The 26,527-nt window shown below is 42.3% G+C and overlaps 1 protein-coding gene across 1 annotated transcript; it reads right to left on the bottom strand.

Moving 5' to 3' along the window:
* Window positions 1-5,481: 5,481 nt before the first annotated feature.
* On the bottom strand, window positions 5,482-20,271 carry MLYCD (malonyl-CoA decarboxylase). Its single transcript, XM_085071450.1, has 5 exons — window positions 19,738-20,271; window positions 15,564-15,676; window positions 14,805-14,961; window positions 14,166-14,315; window positions 5,482-6,807 (listed from the first exon to the last, which is right to left on the bottom strand). The coding sequence occupies exons 1-5, from the start codon at window positions 20,236-20,238 to the stop codon at window positions 6,274-6,276; spliced, it is 1,455 nt and encodes a 484-aa protein (XP_084927576.1). The 5' UTR covers window positions 20,239-20,271; the 3' UTR covers window positions 5,482-6,273.
* Between the last annotated feature and the right edge of the window lie 6,256 nt (window positions 20,272-26,527).

Below are 26,527 nucleotides of genomic sequence, written 5' to 3'. Positions count from 1 at the left end.
CAAAAACCTGCTCTTTCAACACTCCCTTCCTCAGCCACTTGTGTCAGACTGAATAGACTCAAATCCTCAGAATTATTTCCTTCTGGAAAAGAAATGATAAATCCATGTAGCAGCCAGAACAGCCTTGTTCTGTTTTAAAAGCTTTACTCCTACATCATTCATTCTGTTCAGCCTCTCTCTCACCTAGCACTGCACAGATCCAGCTGGGGAACTGCAGTTTGCAACTCCACATTTTATTGGCTTTATGCTTTCTCTGAGTGATCTGATCTAAATCAGATGCATATTAAGAAACAGAGAAATACACTCTGCTCTGCCTCGCAGAACAACTCCTTATCATCAAACAGAACCTGGTTTTTTCCACCATGGATCTGCCGAGCATCCCTGCACAGCTGCTTGGGAAAAGCTGGGAGAGAAGCAGTGCAAGGATGTCTCCAATTAGGCCAGCCTGGTATTTTTTTAAAAATGAGTCCATTCAGTTCCTGTGCAACTCTGACAGCACCCCAGCTTGGTGAGGAACAATTTTCAGCAGGGAGAAAAGCCCTGGATATTTCCTTCAGGACGAAGTTAGGAGGAAAAGGTATCACTGTGCTCAGGTGGTTCTCAAAGATGCTTTAGCATCTTCTCCCCTCAATGAAACTGGAGATAACCACATTCCTGTGAGAGCTGGACAAACCTGGCCTGATTTGAAGCCTCTGGAAGTCTTTTTATCCGTCCCCAGCATGCTGATGCCTGAACAGGCTTACCTAAAAGAGAGGTTGGACAAAGTCAGGAGAATAAAAAGCAGATTAATTTATTTAAGGCCTTTAAGGTGCATTCAGGGCAGACATAGCATGCTGGAGAGGCTACACCCAAAATGGACAGAGAGTCACGAGTTTTTCATGTTTTATAGGTTCTGTCCATTAACATATTGAGCCTTAATTCTCCAATTACACCTTCAGGCAATGATGGCAATCACCCCAAGTTTGCTCCCCCAATTCACTGTTGGTTACATATTTTGGGGCTCCGAGGCAGTGAAGTGTCCTTGGGTCTCAAGTTTTAGAGGAATTGTTTTGTCTAACAAATGCTGGGAACAGAAGTTTTAGCACTTTATAAGAAGTCCACAGCTACACACTAAAACTAGAGATGCACGAGAAATAGAGAAGCCAAAAATCCTATTTTTAGCAAGGCACCAATGCTCCATGGCAGGGGTAGGACAGGTGATTTTTAAGGTCATTCCCACCAAAGGCCAGCAGTCTCCCATGGCAGGGAGGTTGTGCCACAAACACAGCACAGAGCTGCACAGCTCCATAATGACATCAAAGATCTGCGGTGCAAAATGTATTTTCAAGCACAATCTGAAGTCTGGGTAGGACTCAAAAGATGATTATTCAGAAATCCAATTAAAAGTTTATCCTTTGCCTTAAGGCATCCTTGTAACTCTAACATAACTCGTTAGGAGAACTTTACTTGCAGTAAGAATAAGAAATTTCAAGGCCATCTTGTCAGAATATTCTCTGAAAAAAAACCCACAACAACATTTATTTTAAAAATTTAAGCAAACATATTTTAAATATTTAAATTGCATTTTAAATACCGTTCTGGAGCATGAAGTCAGTCTAAGTGTACTCTTAGATACAGAATGTAATAACGTAATGTTTTTTTCCCTATTTAAAGTTCTTGCATAATTTCCTTTTCTTTTGTAATGAAGGAGAAACAACATGTGTCATTTTAATTCTCAATCTTTCTCTTTCTCCACAACTCTCCCCAACACTCCCAAATTCTGACTCTGGTTAAGATTCAGTAAATAATTCCAGTCTAATCGCCAGCAGTTGGGTTAATGAGTTGTCTGGTTTAAAAGTCACATTTCGCAGAGAATTTTGCAAATCTGTTTCAGTAAATGAGCTACTTTAATTTTCCTCTGTACTTTTCATTATTTTTTTTTTTTTTTAAGGCCTATTAGTTTAAACAATTTGGTTAAAATTACTTTTTTGATTGCCATTTCTTTGAAATAGAAGCAGAATATCTTTTATTTCCTCACAGTCTGACCCTATGCTGCCTAATTTATCTCGTCCAGGAATTTATCAGTTTCAGAGATTATCATTGTTAATTCTGTCCAGATTGTAAGATTAAATCTTACAATTAAGAGATGATAGAGTGGAAGATATTGATTAATATTATCCATAATACAAAAATGCCATACAACCTTCTGCTTTTCAATACTGAGCTGTAGCAGTGAGTTAATGCATCCTGCAGGCACTTATGGCATCTCCAGAAATAGCCACATGGAAAAAACGCAGCTCCTTGGGAAAAAAAAAAAAAACCCCACAGAAATCTGCATTTGCACATATTCATTACAGGCTTGGCAGCAGAGAGATCTCGGGTTTGCTTTTGTCACTGTGACAAAACAATCCAGGCTGCCCAAATGCCACTTTTTAAGACAAACAAATCTCCCATTGAGTTGGACAATGGCAGCGCTGGAACGAAACCAGCAGATTGCAGCGTTTAGCACACCAGATTATTGGGGAATTTCTGAGCCTCGCTGCCATTCTGAGCTGATAGCAGGAATCCAGTGGAGACAATGAACTGTGGCAGCTTCAGCAGGGTCTGACTCGAGTTTGGGAGTTGGTGAGGTGGGAAAAGCTCCCAGGCAGTGCCACAACCACCCCTGGTGACAGCAGGGACGGGGAGACAGAGCCTCACACTGAGCTGTGCTCTGCAATCTCACAGGGAGGTTTAATAATTTATCCAGCATCTGAGGTTACATCTTGCTGTGCTTCAGCATTCCCATCCTGCTACTGATTTAAGAGGAATGAGGATGTATTAATTTATTAGATATAATATGGCAATGGTTGATTTTTTAATTTTTTTCCTGCACAGTTCTAGGTATCCACAATAAAACCCAAAGCTTTAGGCTGACTAAAAAGTACCTTGAATATAACCCACTTATGCCATGTTAACTCCCTGACTATAAACATTTAGCTGGGAAGGGACACACCAAGGCAATTCAGCTTTCCCTGCAACCTGGGTGCCTGCAGTTGATCCTTGGTGGATGATTTATGGCAGCTGCATGTGAAAAGGTGCCTATGTCAATGCAGTGGGTTGGATAAGTGCAGGAACACACCTGAACAGGCTCATGGCATCCCTCTAGGTCCATTTATCAGCCCTTTTTGAAGATAGTTACTCAATGCTGATGAACATTTATACAACACCCCAGTGGTTAAACTCCCTTGCTTGAGAAAGGTTTGGGTTCCAATCTCGTGAAAAATTCAAATGATTTTGGAAGCAGTAAAAGGACCAGATAATAAATGTCATGGCTCATTCCTTCTTTTCTAAAGAAAACAATGTGAAATATGTGTTAACTGACCATAACCCTGATCCCTCCTTCCCAGGGCAGTTTCCTTCCCAAGAGGCTGAAGAGTCACACTGCCCTTACCTTACTCTATCTGCCTTAATCAGACCTTTGCACCTCTTTCCCCAAGGAGGAATTCCCGCAGGAGGCACATTTTGTAGCTCATGACACTCAATACCTAAAATAAACCCCAGAGATACACACAGAAAGTTTGTCTGCTTCAAGAAGCACTTCCTCCTTTCTCCCAGCAGCACTTTGTGATGGCTCAGCACCTGCAAACAAACTGAAAACAGAATATCCCCCAGCCAAGCTCTGTTTTGCCTCTCATTCCCCATGCAGGGCACATCTCAGAGCACAGATCCCACTCAGCTCCACACAGCTGCCACAAAGGGAGGCCTCGCTCCTGTGACAAGAGGAACGGCGTAAGTTGATCATAAACAAGCCCAAGTGACAAAGTAACATAATTTCTATTGATTTGCTTTCAGAGGCAGGATGCAGCTGTGAAACGGAGATGCTTTTCTATGCAGCCCCTTCCAGCTCAGCAGCTCCCACTGCTCGCTGAGAGCCACTGAAAGCAGCCTCCCCTTTCTCCTCTCCTCACTCGGTGTTCTTTCCCATTCTGTGCTCCTCAGAAATGGCTCTGTCGTGGTACTCACTGAGAGGGAGAGAAAGGAACTGGACTTGGCTGTTCTTTCTGTGTTGTGAAGACTCCCTTTGACTGAGTACAATCCTCTCCAGGGACAGTTATTGTCCTTGTAAGTAGCACAGATGGCGAATATTTCCTTTTTTTCTCTTGATGCTAAAATCTCCCTTAAGTAGCAAGTTCAAAAATCCAACAAAGACAAAATCAATGGCCAGTGAAAGCAAACAAATAGCACTTAACAGCTGATGGCTTTTATGTGCAGCCTGTCCCACCTCCATCTTCAAACGATCCTTTTGCACTCCCACCCGCACTGTGATTCTGACACAGAACTCACTGCAGGAGTTTTTGGCCTCACATTGCTAACTTATCAATAGAACAGATGATGTGACCTCGGAAAGCACAACACAACCAATAACCACAACCATAACAACTGCTGAAAAGGAAACAACTCTGCAGGTGCAGCAGCTCTGATGGAGAGCAGATGTCCTGTAACAAATGGACCCACCCAGAACAGCTCCAGGAAAAGGCTGCTGCAGCTTTGTTGTCATCTTCTCAGCCCCACATCACAAACCCCTTGGAAAAACTGCTGAGAGTATCAGCAAATTAAACTGGCTGCTGATGGAGGAGTGACTGGTTAAATCAACATCCAGAGAAACGTGGCACCTGCCTGGTGACAGGGGCAGACGTGATGGTGACAGCAGCTGAGGAACCACTCCTGGAGCCACAGGGTGCAGGTGGGAACGTGGAATTCCTCTGGCTGGTTTGCAATGACCAAATTCCAGTATCCACCTTCCTGGTGTGCAGATTGGTAGGAATAAAAGAAGAGCTGAGCCTGCCTTGGGCTGAGGGCAGAGCTGTGTTTGTGTGTGATCTGTGCAGCCACAGGTCTGGGGAAATAACTGAAGTGTTAACGAAGCATTAGCAGCTTTGCTTTTCCTTCCTCATAAGCTACAATCACTTCATGTCACTGAACCAATTCTCATACAATTGTCTGGGGCTCCAAGTGGAAAAAACTCATTATCCTTCGAGTCCAGCTGTTAAGAATATGGGATTATGTTGTATTTCCATCTGCAATACAGCAGCAGCGTTAGCTCTTTTTGAACTATGGCCAGGAGGATGCACATTTAATTGCCCTCACAGCTCCTCCTGCTTCAAAATAAAACCATCTTTCAAAACCACTGCATTTTCAGAACTCTCTCACTTGAAGTCAGTGACCTGGTTTCCACAAACTTGAAGAGCTTAACATAACAGAGAGAGGGTTCTCCTGCTTTATGCCTGCCAGACAAGAATGGCTTGTACATGTTTATACAAGCAGCTGAATTTCACCTTGAGACCTGAATTCTGAGGCAGTTCAGAAAGATTAGAAAGCCCAACAAGAGAAAAATGCCATCCCCTGATCACTGCTATAAATCAGAAATTATAGAACAGCACGAAATTTTGTTAAGATGGGCCTTCTGCTGTGTTGAAACTGTTATCAAGGAGGGGAGATGCTGAAATCCACAAGCCATGATTTATTGAGAAAGTTTGTTTTATTGGTTTATAAATCACACCTCCCTCTTTATTAAAAAAAGCTCTTTATCAACTTAAAACCTTACCAGAGCCAAAATATAATGTACATATTTAGAAACTTCTCAACTGATTCCCAAGTAACAGTCTGGCTTGTTCTCCTCTCCTATTTGAACACTTCCTTATTGCTCATTATATTTTTGCAGCCAAAAAATGCAAATATAACATAACATACCTGATGCACAGAGATCCTGATTTTTCAACATTAAAGCAAGGCTTTTCTACGCTCCAGCAAAGCAAGGATTCAGTCAGATTTAGTGTGTTTGAAAAAGGAAGCTTTATATGACATTTTTCTGAGGGTGCAAAAGACAGATACTGTAGAAATAAAATTGTAGATTATGGTTTTGATAATATATTTGATCCAAAATTTACCTTTATTCCAAGTGCTTTGGTTCTAAACAATCCATAGCAGCATTATGACAGGAAAGTGCAGCTCCTTTCAATCACAGACAGCTTATACAGGTTTATTATCAAAAGAATCATGTGGGCTCAGGTATCTTCCATTCGAGTCACCCCTGGGCTGTAACCGATAAAGAGCATTTTCCTCACCCTTTAACACAAACCCCCAGAGGTGACTCCACCATGTTCTGGGTACATGGCCATGTTCCCTGATCACCCAGGGAACTCTGAGTACATTTACTCTCCAAGGTACATTCTGATTTAAACAAAGACACTGCAGATGATCACAGCTCCTCACAGGTGAGCAACATTCATTCTCAGTGTTCACAGCACTTCACTACAGCTTGCTGTTCTGCTGGAACTGAGCCACCAAGGCCAGCACCTGCTCCGAGGCTCTGACCTGCTTGGAGCCCAGGTACAGGGCACTGTTGGAGGCTGTGTCCTCCAGGAAGTACCTGTAGTTGACCATCATGCCACAGGAGGCCCCAATGCCCCTGGGACTCGTGTCCCCCATCCAGTTGATCCTCCAGAGCACCGAGCCGTTCTGCAGGTGGAAGTTGGCCACGGGATTGAGGGCATAGCCTCGGTGCTTCTCCCCATACAAGTACCAGGCACACAGTCTCATCAGGGGCGAGTGCAGCACCTGGGTCAGCTTCTCTGACCTCACCCACTCGTTGGTGTTCAAGAGTTTCTTTAGTGTTTCCGTGCTGCAGTCTCCTGTGATCTCAGAGATTTCCTGCCACTCGGATTCTGTGAAAAGTTCATACCTTCCCTGTTCTTTTGTCTGGGAGGAGAGGAGACCAACGAGCCATTTTGTGAATCCTGGGATAGGTGAGAGTGTGGAAAAAGCTTTTATCTGAGGAAGTTCTTTCTGCGGACAAAAGGAGAGGGAAAAAAAAAATCCTGAGTTGGGTTATGATTGACACCGAGAAGTCTGAATGAAAGGGCAGCTGATGGCCTTTGCTTCATGGCAAGGGAAGAGCAGGGATTCTGAAAAGGAACTGATACACACAAATAAAAGGGTACAAAATCCCCCTGCCACTAATAGGTTAGTGATGAGAAAGCACTGGGAGCAGCCAGGAAATGTTAACACTGACGAGTGACATTCCTCACACACAGTCTCTGTGAAAGTACCTACCCATCACTGGGTCCTGGTTTTATCCTTTTACAGGCAGAAATAAACAAGTAGAATCACAGGCCATAAAGAAGTGATTCTAAAGAATATTTTTTTCAATAGACATGCAAGTTTTGAAAGCTATTTAAATACTATTTTTCATATGTAATCATCTTTTTTTTAAATCAAGGGCAGTTTATTATTTCAGTCTACTGTAAAATCAAGAGAGGTACTATTTGTAGATTTTTAGGGAAAGGAGTATTTCCTGAAGTTTTGAATGAAGGTCTTTATACAGGCCAGCTACTTTTCAGGATATTCTCTAAAACAGCAAGAAATACAGACTGTGTGAATATTTTTTTTTACTGCAAGATTAACACTTGTTTCAACCAATTTCTTCTCTATTCCTACTGGTTTATGATTAAACCCTGCTAACTGTGAAATCATGTAAAGCAAAACATACATAAGAAAACTGTGTGATAGTTTTGGGGCACACCAGTGTGAAGAATAAACTCACAGTCACTTCGAGTTACCAAAAAATTCACAAAAAGTACATCAGCCAACCCTGCTGGAGGAGTGGGGGGCAAAGGAACAGAGGGAAGACAGAGCTGAGCTGAAACCACCCCAAAGTTGGTTTAATTACTGTTCAAACAGGAAGAAGAGGTAAAAACCAAGATATTCATCAACATTACAGAAGCATCTTAATGTCAGCAGAAAATTGTCTTTAAATGACTACAAATGGCACTTTTTCTACCTTGAGGATTACCGAGGTAAGCATTAAAAAGCCATCAGGGCTCAGATGGTGCTGCCAGCTTGTGTGAGCTGCAGCTCCTCGCTGCTGCTGAGCTCCACACAGCTGCCATCTGCAGTCTGCTGCAGGAGCATGCAGAGGCCAGGCAGTGCTGGAGGAGGAGGGAGAAAGATGGCACAGAAGGGAATTTTTAAAGGCTACTAGGAAAATATTTCAAGGTATTTGTTCCTGGAGAAAAAGCTGATGGCTTTCAGTTTTGCCAGCCAGCAATGAGCAGCATCACTTCCACCTTCACTCTCCAGCAGGGCAGAGCTGAGCAGTGGTGGCTCTGCTGTGCATGGACACAGCTGAGCTGTGACACTTTGTTGTCACATAGTGTGACCTTCTGCATGTCAGCTCTTGCTGTGGTGGATGAATCTCTGCCCAGAAGGCCCCACAGCTCCCTCCTGAAGATTCAACGACCCAGGAGCCTCCTGCCTGTCCACACAGCAATGATGGATGAGAACTCAGCTGGGAGGGAGCTGCAGATGCACCTCGAGGCACAGAAACACAAACCCATCATCTGGAATGAGAGGTGCCCTTCTCGTGTCACATCCCCCAGCAGCAGCCAGCTCCCCTCCAAGAGCCAAACTCCAAATGGGGTTCATTCTTCTGCCTCCTCATTTCTGCGGGGCTTGGAAGTTGCTCTTTAGTCCCTAACACTGAGAGCACAAAGGCAGAGGAATAAATGGGGAAAAGTTTTCAAATTAATGACCTATCGTGAGAAATCCTCCATGTGCTGCTGGAGGGGGTAAAGATGTTACTGTTGTGCAGTGGGGATGAAAGGAGAAAAGGAATAAAAACTTGTTAGAGGCTATTTCCTCTAGGCAAGGATTCAAGGAATACAGAATGTGCTTCTTTTTGACCCAAAGATGAGATTACACTCCTTAAAGGTTTTTTTTTGTTTTTTTTTACCTAACTGTATGACTGTTCCTATAAAAGATAGTGCCTTTGACAACACAGTGCTGAGGTCTCTTTCATGATTTCTTCACAGCTATTTCGGGTTAAAACCTGAGAGGGGAAGAAGGAAGGGGGTGTTGAAATTTGGGAAGAAACTCTTCTTTCAGGTAAAAGGCAAACCTGATTGGATCAAAGCTGTTTAGCACTAAGTGAAGTCTGGAACTCTTCTGCACCATCTCTGCCAAGAAAGAAGTGCTTGAAAATACTGACAAAATACTATTTTGCTACTGAACAGAGCTAACAGGGTTTTCACACAGGAGCTGAGCTGTGTCTATTGCTTCCATAGGTAACAATTCCAATCTCATCTCCCAGCTGGAAGAGCCCGAGGGCACTTGTGCACCACCCACCATGACAAAAGGGACAATGAGTTATTTCCTCTATCTGGGTGTTAATAACAAGCACTGCAAAGTTCCTAATGAAATAACTGACACTGATTCCTGGGGATGTTGACTGCTCCTTGTTTATCACCACTTTCAGGAGTGACCTGCTCACCAAGACAGCCCCAAATATTTCACTGGACGTTAGTGGCTCTTACTCTATTAAAAACACAAGATGGGAAATGATGTGTATTTTTTACTACTTGGGACAGATAAGACATGGGAAAGTGACCCCATTTTGAAGCTACAGTACAAACTACTACAGAGCTGATAAAAGCTTTATTTAGAAGCTTATCTGAGACAGCCATTTCTCGTGGAAAAATAACTAAATGCACTGGAGTGAGCACGTTTATGTTTTGCTCAATTGATGTGCTGGTTTCTAAGGCTATTGGTGAAGATCCATTAAGGTTTACTTTCCTGTTAGAAACCCACACACCATTAAGAAACAGCTGCTAATTTTGATTCGGGGTGTTTTTCTGTGTTTGATTGTTGCTTTTTGTTGTTGGTTTTTTTTTCCTTTCCTTGCAGAAGAGCACAGATTTCTCCCATTATCCATATCTCATCTGAAACTGTCTTCCATTCTGAAAGCTGCAGTCCAAGGTCACATTTTTCATCAATGAAATCAAAGCCTGTTTTGGAAATTATGATCTCCCCAGGTCACCTAGATCAAATTAAGGTAGCAATTATCAACAGCCCGAGCAAAAAGCTAAAATCTGCCAGCAGTTGTTGAGCATTCTATTGAGTCACACAGCAGCTATCAGTTTTCTCCCTCAAATGCCACAGGCTATAAAATCCTAAGCAGTTTTCTCAAAGGCTTCAGCACAGTTATCTGTGTCTGTCATCTGCTGCCTGAATTGCCATGATGTACCTTCTGCAGAGCTACAGACTGGTGAGAGTGGCTGCAAACACACTGGGAATTAAATGTCTGGCTAATGAGAAATCCATCCACCTCCTCGCTCACCAGCACCTATCAGCTTGCTAGAAATGATCTGCCTGCACTCAATTTGGGCTTGGTTTGTTTTCTTGTAGTTGGCTGAAATAGTTTCAAAATCCAATTCATTTCTGCGAACAATACAAGCCTGAGTTGAAGAAATACAAGAGATCATTTTTGTTGCCTGCTCCCTGCTTTATATACATTAATATAAACAAGAGATTGCACAGAATGCCTACACAGCCTATTCCCAGATTTGGACAGGGATCAAAGTGGAATCAGTGGCCTAATGAATTCATCCCAAAATAATCCCAACAGGATATGCTCAGACAACAACAGAAACCTGTACACAAAACCCTTCTATAGTATCTGTGTGGCAAACTTTTGTCAAGAAAGTGCCAAAAAACAAATAACCTGCTCCTGAGAGCAGCACCATTTCTCCCAGGATGCTTTTTTATGTGACACCACCTGCATCCCCAAGGTCCAATTCTGACCAAATTCTGATTTACCCAATTTTACAGAACAATACCTGTGGCAAATGCCAGATCATAATGTCTAGGCTGGAGATCAAGGATTCCAACTCTAACTGAGCACACACAAAGAGGAAACTGAGGACCCATTTCTGTGCCTCAACTTCATCCATCCTCCATCTGCTTCAATTAGTCAGACCCAAAAGCAGTGGCCATCCATTTGTACACAGTGCCTCAGACTCCCAGCACTGGGGTGTGTAATCCTCACCAGTTTTCCCAGCAATCCTAATAAAAACCCATTTGCAAGGAATACTTTCAGGAGGGACTAGTGCTGCCCTAGATGTGTTCATGTTTAGCACAGTATGTGAGCAGTTCAGGCAAATTAGCAAGAAGATTTTAAAAAAATTAAATTGTATTTGAATTGTGCATCAATGAGATTTTAAGGAGTATGTTACTAACTGAATTTATAGCCATCATTTTCTAGTTTAGAACCTGTTGGATAGAGGTTTCAGCTCAGTTTTTTGAAATCCTGTCAGATGAAGGCTCAATGCAGAGGGGTTCTTAGCACACTTCTAACTTGGTGCATGTCTTTTCCTGACCTAATGATACACATTCATGACAGGTCCAATTTGAAGTTTTGCTCCTGAAGAATGACAGCTGGGATTTCAGTTTGGAGGTTACAGTGGCACTTACAAGTAGAAGTGTCAGAGCAGGTTACACTGAGGTAAAAGGTAAAGGATTTTTACTGGAGGATAAAAGAAGTTTTAAGAGTTTGCAGCACCTTGGGAAAACATGAAACAAATAGAATTCTGCAGGGCAAACAGATGCCCACAGAAGTTAACTCAAATGGCCAAGTTATAAAAGTGTCTTAATCATCAGTTTAAATAAAAGGAAGAACAAAATCCTTGACCCTTTCAAATTTTCTCCTCTTCCCAAAGCATTTCATTACCAGTTAAATTATAGAGAGTCTCAACTTCTGTAACCTGGAACACTTGGTGATTTAGCAGCACTTGAAAAACAGATTTGTTTATTGCAAAGCCATGCAAAGGTGATGTAAAAAACCCTCTTCCTACCAGAGACCTCACCCATCCATTTTTCCAAAGGCTGCTGGACACTGGCTTAATGAGATGTCATTTTTGACCCAAGGCTTTTTTGCTGAGGCTGTGTTGTTTCAGCTGCTGTCACCAAGTGCACTCAGCACTCCTGCTACACCATTTGTCCCTTCTGAAGTGACTGCAACGCTGCTCCAAAGAATTATGTCCAACCTGAGTAGAGACAACCTTGCAAAACCCTTTGCTTGCTCCTGACCAGAGAGAAAGAGAGCACATGTGTGCAATTAATCCACACAGAAGGACTTCCAGAATTTTGGGAGCCAGGCAAAACAGGCTGCCAAGAGTATTTACTCACTGCATGCCCTGCCTTTGCCCTGAACCATCCTGACTTTGTAGAAATTCCACAGTGGAAGTATTTTGGAGCTGAAATACAGAGGGATTCTCTCCTCTGAAGTGCACTGAGATGGGAGAAACAACATCTGCAGCTGAAGCTGAATGAGGAGGCCTTGCAGAAGTGCATCAAAATAATTCTGGGAACACCAGGACTGTGATTTAGGGTGATTTCACAGATGTAAACCATGCAATGGGGGACAGCTCTTGCACAATTCCAGACAACAAATTCAAGGACAAAACTTTGGAATGAAGGCAGAGAAAGCGGGAAGGAGTGGGAAGAACAGGAAAGAGAAAAGTATTAACAACATCAAAGAGTGAGAGGAAAACCATTGGAGAATCACATCCACAATGGATAAATATTCCTGGATTATATTTTCCATTTTTTTTAGCCCTACAGTGACTCCATTCTAGACAGGACTGGTGTAGAGGCAATGCATGGAGTTGCTGTACCTTTGATCTGTACATACAGACTATATATAAATAAGCAGCTCAAATTTGGCTGCCACTTCATGGTCACCTCAGTCCATGTCCAATTTGCTACATAACAATTTACTACCAGCCTTTTTTACACCACCTTTAAGCAGTGTAGGAAATTTGAGTAGGGAGGAAGATCTCCATCTTTGGCACTGCAAGGAAAGCACTCAGCTTTCAATATTAAAGAAGTTGTTTAGGATTGAGGCATTCATTTTATGATTAGAATGTATTTAAAGGCATTTCAGCCAAAGTGTTTCCTATGATAAACACTGAAGAGGGGCTGGATTTTACACCACTGAAATGTAGAAACTTTGTCATAACTATAAATACAAAATACACCCTACTGTTGGACACACCAAATTTTAAAACTTGCATTAGGTTATTTAAGTATGACTTTACAACTCACTTACAACTTTAGCAATTAGTGATGGACAGATACAATGTCAATAGGGTTATTTGATGAGAGCAACTCAATTATCCAGAAATTATTTTTCAGATGTGAAAGCAGATAACTGCATGAATTTAGTCCAATTTCCCCTCAGTCAAGATCAGACAGATGGCATGGCCTAATTATACCTGGACTACTGCACTTCCAACAATTAATCTAAAAGCCATTCCAAAAGCAAGAAGCAACAAAATTCAGCCAAAATATCCATTAAAAATAAAATAAAATATAAAACTTCAGGGCAGCCAGCTATGATTCAGCAATTAACTAATCTATCCCTTTGTAGCAGCAGAGGTTTGAAGCAACCAATTTCAAGTTATTTTTGTAAGTAGCACTGAAGTTCTAAATCACAGTTAGTTTTCCAGACATCGTTACTAATCCAGATGTGAAACAATGAATATAAACACAAGTAGTGATCATTACTTTTAAGTGGTAGCTTTGTTAGCATTTTAAACAGTAAAGACTATTAAATAAAATAATGTGCTCAATGCAGGGATGTGACTTCTCTTTCACACCACTCCGTAAATGAATTTTCATTCCTTTCTCCAGTTGCTAGGAAGAAGGTTCTACAAGAACTAAAGCTATTAACAATAATCCCTTAGCATGCAATGATATTATCTGAATTCACAAAACTGACTGGCATAAAGTAATTTTTAAGCCATTTTCTTTGCTATATTGCAAGACATGCCCAGGCAAAGAAATCTCTCTCCTTTTTCTAAATAGATGTATTCAGGGCATGCATGCAAACTGCATAAATAACCAGGGGCAATTCAATGTAACAAACAAGAAAATGAACTAATTAATGAACAGGAAGTATTTCTGTTCCTGGAGCAGCTCTAAGATTTTGGAAAAGGTACTGTCAGGTACTTTGAAGTAACAAATAGTGAATCATATCAGTGCAGAATACAGCAGTGTCAAAGGCACCTTCAACAGAAATGTTCTCATTTGACTTCAGGCAACTCACACAGGAGGAGGCAAACACAAGGAATTCACACAGAAATGTCAGCTGAGGAACAGAAGCTACACCTGGCAGACATTACCCAAGAGCAGGAAATGTTCTCCCAACTCTCCACAGCTCCAAAGGCTGCTCTGGTGAGAAGTTCCTGGTGTAGGGAAGTCCCAGCAGCTCGTGGCCTGAGCAGTGACACGAATTGGGAACTAAATTCACGAATTGGGAGCTAAAGCACGGTGGGTGAACAGCCTTTGAGGTTCCCTGCCACACCCACCTGCAGCTCCTTGACAACTCTCTTGATGAGGTGAGTCCCGAGCTCCACCCCCTGCAGGCCCTGCTGAGTCAAACTGATGGAGTAGAAAATTGCTGTCGTGATTTTCTCTGTGTCTTCTGTCTCTAAAGGGGGCACTTCTTTCACTATGGTCTGGAAAAAATGAGGATTCAAAATAAAAATGTTAATAATAGTTATTATCATCATTATGGGGAGGAGATCTTTCTTTTCAACTTCTAGATGTATTAACACTTTCCCTCACTGTTTTATTATTTAGCCTCTATGAGAAACAATAAAAATCTCATGAAATAGTAGAAAGAGCTGTTTAGACATCAGTAAGTACAGGAAATACCTGTAACACAGTTTAAAATTTTCAGAGGTCATTACAACCACTTTGAAATGTTAATCTCATTTTCTCTATATATTTCTCTTCTTTCTCTTCTTGCTCTTGAGCAAACCCCCAAAAATTCAACTTACATAATACACAAGATATACAGAATATCCCTGGAATTTTTACATGCCAATTCACTCTTAAAAATTTTTTAAAAAGCAAGCTGACAAATGGTAAGGAGTTGTGGATTTTTAATCAGTACACTGCAATTTGAGCACTTTGCTGGGTACTAACTGCATCAGTGGCTGTACCTGGATGCTGCTGGAGATATCACTGGTTAGTGCCACGTGCAGGACTATCAGTGGCTCTCCTGGGATTGCACAGTGAGAGAAGAAGTAGCATCTTCTGTAGGAGCCAACTCGACGCTTCATATCAACCCAGTTCCTGACAGGGTGCACAGCCTCAGAACTCAAGGAGAAATTTGAAAAAAATATTACTATTATTATTGTTATTTCATTTAAAAACAGAGGTCAACTGCCCTTCCAGCTCAGCGCTTTTCACTGACTTTTTTGTCAGTGACAAAACTTTCCAATCAAAAAATGAGAATCAGGCTGTAAGTGAATAATGTAAAACTGTCAGCAAGCTGTGACAAAGTGGATTGTAAAGGAATATTGCACACCCACTCACTGTGTTTGCCAAATTACCCTGAAGATTAATTATTACTAATTATTTTTATTTTGAACGTTTAGCTTGTCAAGATCTCTTTGCCTCATCAACACGTAAGTCACATACTTTCAGAGCTCTTCAGAGATTCATTTTTCCTCAGGATTTTTATACAGTAAGGTGGCCCACAACATAACTCAGCTCCAGTCATTTTCAACTTCATCACAAGTTTGAATATTTGACAGAAACTCAGAAATCAATGCTGTAGAGCACATGTAAACGCAAATATTCCATAATTATACTTTGCTTATGGTTCAGAAAAACAGTCTTGAAAGCAGTGGATCTCTGCAGTCCCAAGCATTTCATCACCTCTTCATCAAGGACTCTTCCCAACCTTTAGCACTTACTCACTAATTTTCTGGAGTATTTCACAAGGGGATTGCCAAGTGACCCTTTCCAAGTTGAGGAATCCTGTGGAGAACCACTCTGAGAGCATGTTCTTGAGAACTCCATTCATTTCCTGCAAACAGAACAAACATGGAATTACCTGCTAAACAAGCAAGGTAGAACATAGGAATGTGAGCAAAGATAACCTTCATTGATTGAAACTAAACCACTGGGAGATTTAAGCAAATTTCTGTATCTGTTTGAGAAGATTACCAGCTCGGTTTTCCTCACACAGGACTGACCCAAGGAAAATCCCTGAAGGTTTTGAGCAGTCTTGGGCACAAGGCTGCAGTTGCACTGTTGCTCAGATTTAAATACCATGGAAACATCTTTCAACAAGATGCAAACAGAACCAGAGGTTTTCCCAAATTTCTCTTCTCTAAAAATATGGAAAAATTTAAGCAGGTAAAATAAAAACCAGCAGCCCAAGACAATAGAAGTGAAAAATCCAACCAGCTTTGGAACAGTATGAGATGAAACCCAACTAGAACATCAAACCCTTTCAGAAACATTCACTGCAATGGTGATTTTTATATTCCCAACTAGCTTCATGCTGCCTGTACTATTAAAGATTTCCTGTCCAAATTTATTTGAATTTAACAAGTATTCTTGAACCCAGCACAGCATGAATATCCCTAAAAGAGAATCCAGAGCTTGTTTTTCTTTCTTCCATCTGCCTTGTACACAGGACACAGTGGGATACCAGCAGCAACTCACCAACAGCCTGATCAAAAACGTGGGCTTACCCAAAACTAACTTAATAACCATTCACTTCCAAACAAAACCTCTTCATCTTCTATTCAAACCTTTATTAAATGGCTACTGCTTCGCATAAAAGAGACAAAAATTATGATCCAAAGTACTTTAGCTTGCTACATTAAAGAGAAACAGCAGGAAAAATAATAAAATCTGGTCAGAAAACGCCACTTAAAACATTTTTCTGGAGTTCAGATGGAGTCTTTCAGGACTTCCATAAAACAAAAATACTTCCTATTATAACCTAACAAAGATGAAAGTTGCAGAGGCACTTATCAAAAAACAAACATCAAAGAAGGCTTCTGCTGGCCAAAGGAAGTGCTACAAAGTATTCCAAGATTGAATAAAAGGATGGGATTATTCCTTAATTTAACATCCTAGAAAAAATGAAGTTTTCCAACCAGAAGAAAGAGCCATTCATCTGCATAGAACAATTCCGTCCTCCACGATTTCTTTTTTCAATACCTTTTTTCTAAGCAAATATATTCTGGAAAAAAATGATCTTTAATGTCCTTTCCAACATAAACCAGTCTGGGATTCCATGATTCTCCTCTGACACAACTTTTTAGTGCACAAAGACATAAAAGTTTTTATTACCCAAAACTGTATTTAATTTATCTGCACAGAATTCCAACTTGTGTTTAGTATCTCAGTGTAGAGGATATTTCCAAAAGGCTTCACTCCAACGAGGACAAGCTAGTTTGGGTCTCTTATTTTGCAGATTTAGTGGTAAGTAAATTCTTATTTTCATTTCAGAGTACTTTTTAATCATAAAAATACATCTGCAACATTTCATTAAAAAGAAAATCAAGCACTTTCATTATTCAGCATCCCAGTTTTAAATTTGAGCAACAAGACATATTCAGATTAGTAATTCAAATTACCAGCTATACTTCAATTTCTATTAGCCAAGTCTAATAAATTGTGATTATTTTTTTCTACTTCCATGTTCTTGCTACAAGACAGCAAATTACAGCCTTTTTAATCTTCACATCAAGTAGCTATTTATTGGGCAACAAATGGGAAAACTCTTATGAAAACCTCCAATTAATTTTTTTTATTAAGAAAAACTACCTCTCTGACTGGAGAACTATTTCACTTTGCCTCTCAAACTACTAAATAAAATATCCCTCATGAGAATTGAGTTTTTCCCATGTTTTTGGAATGTCTGAAGTTTTCAACCTGATTTGCTTCATTTGGGACTTACAGAACTACTCTGATATTGTCAAATATTTGAAGTATCTGTGGTGGAGAGGTTGATTGGTTCATTCTGGGTGGGGTTGTGAAGGGTTTTTGTTTATTGGGTATTTTTTTCCCCCACAAATTACCTTTAAAACCTACATAGAGAATTTCCCTGGTGAGATACTGGAAAAACATCCTCACCAGCAAAACAGGACTCAATAGTGACACGAATTAAAGGGCACTGTTTTCTGCTTTTTTATTGCTAATAGTAATTACTGCAGGGATAATGGCACTGCTGAAAACTCTCCTGGCTCTTGTGGTTTTTATTATGTCTTATTAAAAAAAACCTAAATTAAATCATTATTTCCTTCCCCCTCCCATTTCTGCTCATTTAGACCATGAGTAAAGCATGCTCAAGCACTTTCAAGTGACTTAATCACTTAAATATGATATTTTACTGCAATCTGTTGAACAAAGTCAAACCAGAAATCCTTTATCACCTAATGTCTGAGCAGTCCAAGCTGCTTTTATGCTGATAGCTGCTGAGAAAATACAAAAATATTTCATATTTACAACACAACAATGGGCAATCCTCGTTTTAATAGATCTTTCAAATTACAAAGTAAAAACTAAGGACTGTCTAAGAATTATTTCAGACAGTTTGGGCAAACCCAAAATCCCAGCAGGCCACATAATACATCTGTAATTCTCCACCAGCATCAAGAAGATCCATTTAACTTTATTTCCACATTTCCTTGTCAGTTCAGACACAAATATACAGAGCTTATAAAACTCTTGTTGCGTATTTGTCTTTATGTTAGAATTAAAATCAGCTCCACACTAATGAAATGGCTCCACAAGACTTTTGATGGGCAAATACCAAACACTTTTTTATAGAAAAACTTTTAACCATGATGGTGCTTCTTTTTTTTTCCAGCAGACCAACACAAGACCAAGATTACAAATACACTTCCAACTACTGCTTAATTATGGGAGCAGGTTTATATATAAATCAATTTGACAAAAACGCTCTTTTTTATTATCTTTTGCCAGCAACTTGAACTTTTCATTGACTTTTTCTAGATCATATGGAAAGATGAAGAATATTTTAAAAGCAATCGTTGGATGATTTGCTACCTGAAATCATAATGTTGTGGATTTTTCACCAGTCATATATTTCAAGGGCTGAAATATAAGTAAGCAAGCAAAATGCAACAAATCTCAAGAGGAAAATGTTGGCATGGAAAAAGTAACATATTGCAGGTGAGAGTGTTCTGAACAGCAAGAGGAAGAAGTTCACAAGATTTTCAGGAAATTTCACTCTGCATTGTAAGGACTCATCAGAAATTCAACTGTTTATCAGGACAGGGGAAAATCAGTGTGTCCTGCGATGCAGGGCAGGAACAGAACGCAAGACGAAAATCGAAACAGCATCATGAAAAAGAATCAAGCTCAGCTTTACTGTAAATTAACTTTTGAAACAACGTATTACGTGCCAGCACTTCCCACTGCCACTCTGGGAAGCTCATTGCTTCATAGCAGGGGACACTTCCTTCCTGGGTGACAGCAAGGGCAGCTCTCCGTGGTGACAAGGCCTCTGGAAAAGGGTCACTCGTGTCTCTCTGGAGGATCATGGAATCAGTTATGATGGAATCATTATAACTGGGATGATCGAGTCCAATCTCTGAGCCATCAGCACCTTGTGAACCAGACCATGGCACTAAGTGCCATAAGCAGTAGTTTCTTGAATAACTCCAAGGATGGGGACTCCCATCACCTCTCTGGGTCTGTTTCAATGTTTAATCAACCTTTATGGGAAGAAATTCCTACTGGTGTCCAACCTGGACCTCCCTTGGCACAGCTGGAGGCCATTTGCTCTCCTCCTGTCCCTGTTCGCAGGGAGCAGAGCCGATCCCCCCGGCTGTCCCCTGCTGTCAGCAGTTGTGCAGAGCCACAAGGTCCCCCTGAGCCCCTTTTCTGCAGGCTGAGCCCTTTCCCAGCTCCTTCAGCAGCTCCTCAAAGGATTTCACCTCTAAACACTTCCCCTTCTCTAGACTCACTCCAACACTTCCATGCCTTTCCTAAACCCCCAGAAACCCCAGCAGTGAACTGGTTTCACGGGCCACTTCCCAGCCCACCGTGGCTCCAGATCACACCCCCCGCTCTCCCTGCAGAGGCACCCAGGGCAGCCCTCACCTTGGCGTGAGGCCCATCCACCGCCTTGCTGGCCAGCCCCTCCATCAGGTCGGCCCTGAGCTCCACGAGGAAGCGCAGCCCGCCCTCCAGGCGGCCCAGGTGCTGGAAGAGCCCGCGGTACTGCGGGTTCAGGTAGTACCGGAGCCGGTCCTCGGCCTGCAGCAGCGCCCCGAGCTCCCTGCGCTGCTCGCGGGCCTGCAGCACCTTGGCGGCGGCCTCGGCCACCCGCCCGTGCTCCACGCCGAAGTCGCGGGCCAGCCGGGTGAGGAGCTCGGCGCGGGGCGGCCCGGGCTGCAGGGCGCGGTAGAACCGCACGAACTCCGCGCCGCGCAGCTCGGCGGGCGGCGGCGCCTTCTCCTTGGTCTCGTAGGGCGGCAGGGGAGGCACGGAGCGGCGCAGCAGCTCCTCCATGCCCGGAGAGGCGCCGGACGAGAGGCGGCGCGGGCCCCGCGGGACCCAGAGCAGCGGCCGCGGGCCCAGGCGCGGGCACAGCCGGCTCATCCCGCACACCGCACAGGCCGCGGCCCGCCCCCGAGCCGCTCTGCGCGCGATGATTGGCTGGAGCCGCAGACTGACACCCGGCGTAACCAATTGGAAGTGAGAAAAGCGTGGCGGGGCTGGGCGTGTCGGTCCCCATATTGAGTGTGGCCTGTCAGTCGCTATGTTGAGTGTGGCGTACGGAGGTCACCGGAGCTCCTCGGTCACCGCCCTGCCCTGAGAATACACCGGGCTGCGGTTTAGAGCCATCGAGACATGTTTGACACAGTCCTGAGATGCGCTGGGAGGGGTTCAGGTTGAACATTAGGAGGGATTTCCTCACAGAAATTGATTAGACACTGAGCTGCCCAGGGAGGCGGGGGAGTCACTGTCCCTTGAGGGGAACACTGGACATGGTCCGGTTGGGAAGTTGGTGTTTAGCCACAGCTTGGACTCTGATCTTGGACATCTTTTCCAACCTAATTGCTCCTGTGATTCATCAAATTTGAAAGAGATCATCCAGTCCCAGTGTTCACCCCGCGCTGCCACTGTAAACCCTTAACCACATCAACAAATGCCAGATCAGATATCTCCTGAACACTTCTGGGATGGTGACCCACCTCCTCCCTGGGCAACCTTCCAGTGCCTGACCACCCAACCGAGTAAAGAATTTGTTCATATATCTAATCTGAATCTCCTCTGTCTCAGTTTACAACCTTACACCGTCTACTATTAACTTTCTCCCGTATTTCCTGGTGGGCTGTGCTGGATTTGTGGTGTGCTGGATTCGGGGTGTGCTGGATTCGGGGTGTGCTGGATTTGTGGTGTGCTGGATTCAGGCTGTGCTGGATTCGGGCTGTGCTGGATTTGTGCTGTGCTGGATTTGTGCTGTGCTGGATTCAGGGTGTGCTGGATTCGGGGTGTGCTGGATTTGTGGTGTGCTGGATTTGGGGTGTGCTGGATTTGGGGTGTGCTGGATTCGGGGTGTGCTGGATTCGGGGTGTGCTGGATTCGGGGTGTGCTGGATTTGTGGTGTGCTGGATTTGTGGTGTGCTGGATTTGGGGTGTGCTGGATTTGGGGTGTGCTGGATTCAGGCTGTGCTGGATTCGGGCTGTGCTGGATTTGTGCTGTGCTGGATTTGTGCTGTGCTGGATTCAGGGTGTGCTGGATTTGGGCTGTGCTGGATTTGGGGTGTGCTGGATTCAGGGTGTGCTGGATTTGGGGTGTACTGGATTTGTGGTGTGCTGGATTCAGGCTGTGCTGGATTCGGGGTGTGCTGGATTTGGGGTGTGCTGGATTTGTGGTGTGCTGGATTTGGGCTGTGCTGGATTTGTGGTGTGCTGGATTTGGGCTGTGCTGGATTTGGGGTGTGCTGGATTCGGGGTGTGCTGGATTCGGGGTGTGCTGGATTCGGGGTGTGCTGGATTTGGGCTGTGCTGGATTCGGGCTGTGCTGGATTCGGGCTGTGCTGGATTTGGGGTGTGCTGGATTCGGGCTGTGCTGGATTTGGGGTGTACTGGATTGTGCACAACTCTGAAACAAACAATCCATGTCTGTCTCCAGTGTGTCATTACTGGCTTGTTGGACAGCAGGGGATGAATCTGATTTCCTGGGCAGCATCCCCATGTCTTGGGGACACTCTGGCTCCTGGACAGCTGCCACCCCAGGGCTGGCACTGAGGGACAGTGACACAGTGACTCTGCTCTGAAATATTTGCAGGAAACCACTAGGATCTGCTTGTGCAATTCTGAGGTCACAGACCTGAGTGTAGCATGTCCTTAGGGCCCTGTAGCAAAAAATTCACCAAAGTCCTCTCAGGTGTGTCAGCAGCTTTCCTGAATGAAATTAAACATCTCCATGCTGCTCCCAGCTCAGTGTTACAAAGGTGGATTTGCCTCCTTTGGACATTAAACCAGCAAGGTCAGATTGATGTCAGTGAGATTAGAATTGAGCACCAATTGTCCTTAAAAGCACGGGGAATTGTGATTCTCAGCATTTGAAATGAGAATTGAGGAGGGAATCAAGCCCTCTTTGTCAGTGAAGAGACAAAAAGAGAGCACTGCCTAATTACAAATTTTAGAACAATGTGTTAGAGATTACTAAGGAAGGGGAGAAAAGAAAAAAACCATGAGCAGTGTAGTCCTAGGGAACTGAGGGTCATAAGATGAGCTACTGTACCCTTAAGAGAGGGAAAACATGTCTCAGAAGCATTAAAATATATGAAAAAGGCTTTTTAAAAAAACATTTGAATCACACTGGCAATGAATTAAGTTTCAGAAAATAATTTACGACCTTTAGAGCTTCGTTTTCAGCTAAATAAAAAGCCTCCAAAGTTGGCTGGTCAGTCCTGCTTCACCTCCCCAGGAAAGGGGCTGCTAAAGAGAGCTTTTGTGTCAGATTCCCAGGATAATGTCTTCAGAGACAGAGCAGTAGGGAAGAACTTTCACCCACATCCGTGATGATATTTCTGTATGCACCGTTTATAGCAATTTTGCAGTTTTAAATAGGGATCCATTAGACAAGTACAATTTTTTCCATTGAAAAACCAAAATAAAGCATCTTGTAGCCATGCTTTATAGCAAGAGGTGGACAGACTTGTTTTTAGTAAAAGGTAGCCAAAATTGGACTTTCACTTCTTTATGTTTCATAATGATTTTAAATTGTCTGTGTTTGTTTAATGTATGATTCTACAATAAACTTACTTGCAATCTGATGCAGATTTGGTTCACATAAGCCTAAAACCTGTGCTTAAAGCACATGAACCTAGTTAGTCTTTTTATTCATTCATAGCCTTATGGAGCAGCTCAGTTTCTAATTCAGACATTCCTGGAAATTTCAAGAAGCCCAAGACTGAGATGTCAGCACAGGGAGAGTGGTGATGGAAGCTGAAGCCTTCCAACCTCCAAGAAAACGGTCAGCATTTCTCAGGATCAATTCCTTTTAAAAATCCCATCTAGAAATGCTTCTGTTCTTTCCATTTTGATCACCCTCTCACACTGGCCTTGGCTAGGATTCCTGCAATCCCAGATTCTCCTGCATAACCCCCAGCCATGAAAACCAGCCTTGTTCATCCACAAAAACCTCTGTGCTGTAGCTTGTAAGGCTTTGTCAAGTCAGACTTTCCTTTTGAAACCTTCTACTGCTGCTTTTTTCCCCCTCCTCATCCCAAATTCCAGACCCTCTGCCCTGGATCTGCCTTGCCACTGTGGATGTTTATTCTTGAAAATGTTTATTATTGCAAACTGAATGTCGTTATGAGAAAACTGGAGGTTGAAAGAGCCTAATTGCACTTCAGTAATTGTAAATTTTGTCTCCAAGCGAAAAGAGAAGCTAATAAAAGATGGAAAAAGTCAATCTGGTTCTCCCCCCTTTATTCTCTTTAATCTGTTCAAACACTAGGTAAAAATAAAATACATGCTCTGGATTCTCTGCTCAATAATTCCACTATGGCAAAGACAAACTGATTTATGGTGGAAATGAAGGTGGTCCTGTGGCTTGGGGTTTGTTTAGTTTCTTTTTCCCATTTGCTCTTACACGCCAAGTGCCACATAAATGTATGTAGGACAAGAATCTGAGCTGAGGAACTGACTGTGCTATTATTCAAGACAATAGCAGAGCTTCAGTTCACTTCAAAGGAAACCAGATGGATCCAATGATTTCCAATAAATCTGTGTTTGTGCCTGCATAGTGTTCATCCAAGGCAGATTTATCAGGAGACATCACTCCCCACCTATCCAAAAGATGGCTTATTCTTGTAATAACAGGGTTTATACACCAATTCCTTTCTTCTAAGTTCTCAAACTAAAGATTATTTTAAAATATCTACTAGAAAATATTAAAAATATCTATGTGTTCAGTTGAAAAACAACCCTTCTCGTGCTGATAAGAGGAAATAAAAAGCCTCTTCCCCTGTTTTCCTTTCAGGGCTGGTGAATGAGCAGAGCTTACAGTGGGAGGGCAGAGTGGGAAGCTGTGCTGCAAGCTCTGAACACATTTAGTAATAGTTCGGAACAGAGTTTGTAAAATTACTTTAAATGAGCGAGTATCCCATTTTGAAGAGTTCATAAATCTCGTAAGATACTGGAATAAGCAGACTTGCTGTAGTTACTTAGTAAAAAGCAGGATCTTTTCAGCTTTTGCTCTGCTCTTCAATTATTCAGCCTCTCCAAACAGGCAATTCCGAGGGTTGCTTTGTTCCAACTCCCAAAGCTGAGTGTTTAAAATGAGACAGCAACGTTCCACTCTCAGAGCTACAGACAGTGTTTAGCTTTAATCTTAATTTTAGATAAATACAACACTGTTTTATGGAATTGTCTGGCTTTAAGCACAGGAAGGTTGTACTCAGAGCCTACAGATTCAGCTCTGCACTCTCAGAGCTGCACAGTTTTCTTTCGAGTTTTCTTTCTTTTGTCTTAAGGCTACCTGGGTTCAGGATTTCCTTCCTGATTCTTCAGCTCTTTGAGGTTTTCTTGTTTAATTTGCCTGCAGTGAGTTGTTCTCCAGGAAATGCCATGAAGTACTGAACAGCAGAGGTGTCTGGTTTTGGGAGCAGATCATGGCAATATTTGTTTCAAATGGTTAATCTCTTCCTGTTGAGAAATTCTCTCAAATCATGGTTATGAACCTGAGGATTTGTATTTGAGGATCAGGAGAATCAGAACTTTTATGATAAAACTCTGGTTTCTATGTCTTTTTTCTACCAAATTTAAGAATATAGCTGACAGTGGACTCAGACTATTTCTAATGTTTTATCAAATATTTTATCCTCTTTTAAAAAGGAAAATGAAAGATCTTGGAGATTTTTAAGAAATGTCCTTAGTATCTCAATGCACAGTTAAAATGATTGTTAGACTTTTTTATTTTCAGCCATGGGTCCTAAATACAATGTTGAAAGGTGCCAATATTCATATGAACATTGAATTTATTTGCTTCATTGTCTGAGACTCAATTTTGCTCTTACAAGGTTGATAGTAAATAAAAGTGGAATAGTACATGAATTTATATGTCAATGTACTTCACCCTTGTTACCACAGAATCCTTGTAATTATCATGGAGATTGCTCCCACAGAGGCTTCAAGCTGCTTTCCCCCCCCTATTTATGTTGGTATCATGAAAAAGAGAGAAAAAAAACCCCTAATATCTGTTTTAGTATGAAAAATAAAAGGTAAATGTTAGTCAGAGTTGTTTCCCCACCACCCTTTATAAATATCCCTTTCATTTTTTATCTTGTTTTGTATTTTCCTCACTTGGAAAAGCCTTAGTTGGCGATTCAGTTCCTAGATAAATCTTCCCTTAACATTTACCAGTTCATTCAGCTCCTCGATAGGAATTCTTGGTAGGGCTGAGATGGCACATTAGAGGAAAATGAGGCTAAAGATTTAAGCAGATACTTTTAATTATGTCTGTCTCTAATAGAAGATGGACAGAATCCTACAGGGCAGCATATTGAGCTGCTCTTTCCTGCATGAAACTTTCATGCTTATAGCACAAATCATTCAGTGCAGTAGCAAATTCTTCCTTCTAACAGTTGTTTCTAAACTGATGTTTGTCATTTTTCTCCTTCATTGCTGAGACAGATTTTTACACTTGTGTGAATTTGGGCATCAGAGCAGTTTCTGAATTCTAAATTTAATTCCCTTCTAGCCTGCAGAAACAAAAAGAAGAAGGCTGGGTGTAAGAGTAAGGAGCTACCTCCCTGTTCTCCAGCTTGCAGTAAAATTAGATTTTTAAACACCCTGGAACAGAGAGCAAGGAGGAAGAGGAACAGAGGACACCAGGAAGAGGAAGTTACAGGATTCAGATGTGGAGGGAATCTCACAGAAGCTGAATGAGAAATTCCACTAAACATTTGTGATTCTTTGGGGGAGGAAGGACATCCCTTTTGATCTGTGGTGGGGCTGAGCTCACCTGGGCTGTACCTCAGGCTGTGAACAGTACAGAACCCCATTGTGAACTTTCCATTTTTCACTGCTCTCTTTTCACCTTCCCCATCATGAAAGAGTGGACAAATAGCAAACTACAGAGCGAGGAGTCTGAGCTGGGCACTGTTTAGGGAAATAACTGCCCTGAAGCACTGACAATCCAGGGGTTTATTGAAATTATTCCCTGATTTCTTGTACCTGAATCATGTGTGAAGTGCTGGATTATCCAGGAGTGACCTTGGCATTGCCCTGGAGAACCAATCTCTCTCTGATCAACTCCAGGCATTGACTGAGTTAAAGGACTCCTGTGAGGAGGAGTTCAGCTTTCAGCTTGCTTATTTACTGGGTAAATGTTTCTTCTTTTACAGTTAGAATTTAAGCCTACGGGGAT

The sequence above is a fragment of the Lichenostomus cassidix genome, chromosome 11 (assembly GCF_008360975.1).
Source record: "Lichenostomus cassidix isolate B80296 chromosome 11, HeHo_3.0, whole genome shotgun sequence".
NCBI lineage: Eukaryota > Metazoa > Chordata > Aves > Passeriformes > Meliphagidae > Lichenostomus > Lichenostomus cassidix.
The sequence above is the reverse complement of the archived record's forward strand: the minus strand, read 5'-3'. Positions and strand labels throughout refer to the sequence as shown.